This window comes from Orycteropus afer, unplaced genomic scaffold, assembly GCF_000298275.1.
Source record: "Orycteropus afer afer isolate SDZICR_OR568_19922 unplaced genomic scaffold, OryAfe1.0 scaffold00428, whole genome shotgun sequence".
In the NCBI taxonomy this organism is placed as follows: domain Eukaryota; kingdom Metazoa; phylum Chordata; class Mammalia; order Tubulidentata; family Orycteropodidae; genus Orycteropus; species Orycteropus afer.
The window spans coordinates 2,435,658-2,438,178 of NW_006922015.1; the positions used below are offsets into that span (position 1 = coordinate 2,435,658).

Here is a 2,521-nt window from a genome sequence, read left to right on the forward strand (position 1 = left end):
CTGTCACTGAAACACATTTTCCCACTAGCCTCTGTGGAACAAGTGGTCCACCTTCCTCTGCTTTAAATTCTAACCCTGTACATTTCCTCAGGTCCCAGAAATTCTCCTCCTCCTCCTATTCCTTGCACAGCTCCTTCTCAAGTTTCTCAAGTGGCTCTTTCATCTCAGCTTGTAAATATTCTCATCATCCCCCTTTTCATAAAAGTCCTCTCTACATCCTGTAGATCTAGTATCTATATTCTAGATGTTCTAATGTTATCTTTCCTTTTAAGTCCAGCTTTGATGGTCTCCCTCTTTTCACTCTTCAGACTGGGGAAATCTGGTCTATGCTTGTAGAAGTCTACTTAAAATCATCCTCTTCAAGGTGTCTTGGGTGCAAGTCCCAAATGGATTTGACCTTATTTTACGAGTCCTCTCTCTGGCTTCTGTCATTATTGTCCACGTCGTCTCTGAATTTTTTTCGTGTTGACCCTATGACACAACTTTCTCCAGGTTTTCCTCTTACCTTTACTGAGGTGACTTTTTTTTTTTTTTTTTGCCCATTTGCTCGTTCTTCTTCACCTGCATATCCATTCTGTGTTCCTGCTTCTCATGGCTTTGTTCTTCGCCCACATCAGAGCTACAGGAGGGAGGTATCAGAAATAAGAAGCCAGTAAAAAAGCTACCACAATGGTTCAGATGAAGCTTGATATAGGTAAGTGGAAGTGAGAAGGGAACTTGTTGGCATCAAGTGTATTCCGACTCATACTGACCCTACAGTACAGAGTAGAACTGCTCCATAGAACAGCACCAAGGCTGTAATCTTTATGGAAGCAGACTGCCTCAGCTTTCTCCCATAGAACGGCTGTCGGGTTCAAACCAAGCTTTTGGTTAGCAGCCGAGTGCTTAACCACTGTGCCACCAGGGTTCCTCATGGGAATAAAAATGGGGAAATCAGAGCATACACACAAAAAACTGGCTGAACTATATGAGCCATTATATATGGGATGAGAGATGGGGAGTTGTAGAGAGAGGAACCTTTACTGGGTTGGCTCCTTCTTAACAACCATGATGAAGGGACAAGAGTAAAGGAAATTTCATCTGCCTCAGAAAAAGATTAGATTCCTGGGAAAAAACAGAAAGTTCTTATGATACAAAATTAGATGGAAAAACATATTCGTGTACATATATGTACATATATTACACACATATGTATGTATATATGTGTGTATATACATATATGTACACATGCACACATACGTAAAAGTACAAGAGACTCCTTAATGACAAAGAAAGGAGTAAAAGAAGTGTATTTCTAAGAAAGCTGTGACATTCTGACCTATAGAATGGGGAATGCAAGCTTTTCAAATGATTCAATGGAAACTGCAAATATAATACAAGAAAAACATTTTGTGGATGGGTGAGTGGCAGTACAAAGTACACTAGGAGAAAAAATACACAAAAACAATGAAAATAGTGGGAGGCAGTGCCTCCTTTCCAGGATGTCCAGGAATGGTGAGACCCAACAAAATAAAGCTGGAAAGATACAAGAATTTAAAAATCAGGTAACAAGTAACACTGAGTAAAGACACATAAGTAAAATGAAATCAAATTAATAAGGAAGGAAGGAAAGATCAGAAATAACAAAGGTGAAAAAATAAACGAATTATGTATATTTAGAAAGGAACAGAATGTGAGAAAGGAACCCTGGTAGTGCAACAATGAAGTGTTCAGCTGCCAGCCGAAAGGCTGGTGCTTCAAACCCACCTAATGTCTCTGTAGGTGAAAGACCTGGCAACCTGCTCCCATCAAGACTTACAGCCTAGAAACCCCATGAGGCAGTTCTATTCTGTTACGTGGGGTCACTATGAGTCAAAGAGACTTGACACAAGGACCTGACAACAACAACAGAATGTGAAAGAGGGAGAAAAGGTTTAGCTCAGAGGAGAAAAACAGAATAACCCAACAACACTGATAATTCACAACCTTACTCTGCCTGATATCCACCTTTCAGACTCATCTCCAGGAACTTCTGTTCTTGAAGTTAAAACTCAAAACTCTGTGGAGCCCAGGGTGATAAGGTGAAGAAGGGAAGCAAACTAGGGATAACAAACAGAAGTGGAAAGCAGCAAACTGGAGAGTGGATGACTCATCTGAAGGGGGCAACCCACTTTCTCAGCTCTAGCTGATGGATGCCATGAGAGAATATGGAGGTGTGCTCCTGAACTTGGAGATTATTTTCAAGAAGAGTCAGAAATCTCCATTTCTTTTTATATCAAAGTCCTAGATCTTTTTTATTTGGGTAACTAATTAAATTGAACACACATTTACACACAGTGGACCCTTCCAGGTTGACCTCTCTTCTAGCCATGGCAGTCACTTCCTGCTGGTCTCAAGGTATCCACATACTTCCAGACTTTTGTGCTTTTTCTGGTACTATCCTTGTGGCTTCGAGGTCTTCCTTTCCTTGTGAATGTCTCTACTTGGTCTTCAGGACCTAGATGCTGTCTGACCAGTTTGGGTTTTCTGACCACCACACGAA

At 40.9% G+C, this 2,521-nt stretch overlaps 1 protein-coding gene across 1 annotated transcript in view; it reads right to left on the reverse strand.

Moving 5' to 3' along the window:
* Positions 1-507: 507 nt before the first annotated feature.
* The window catches only part of AHI1 (Abelson helper integration site 1), a 345,247-nt gene continuing 343,233 nt past the window's right edge, over positions 508-2,521 (reverse strand). The window contains 1 exon segment of the mRNA XM_042782719.1: positions 508-619. Coding sequence (XP_042638653.1) covers positions 508-619 — 112 coding nt within the window.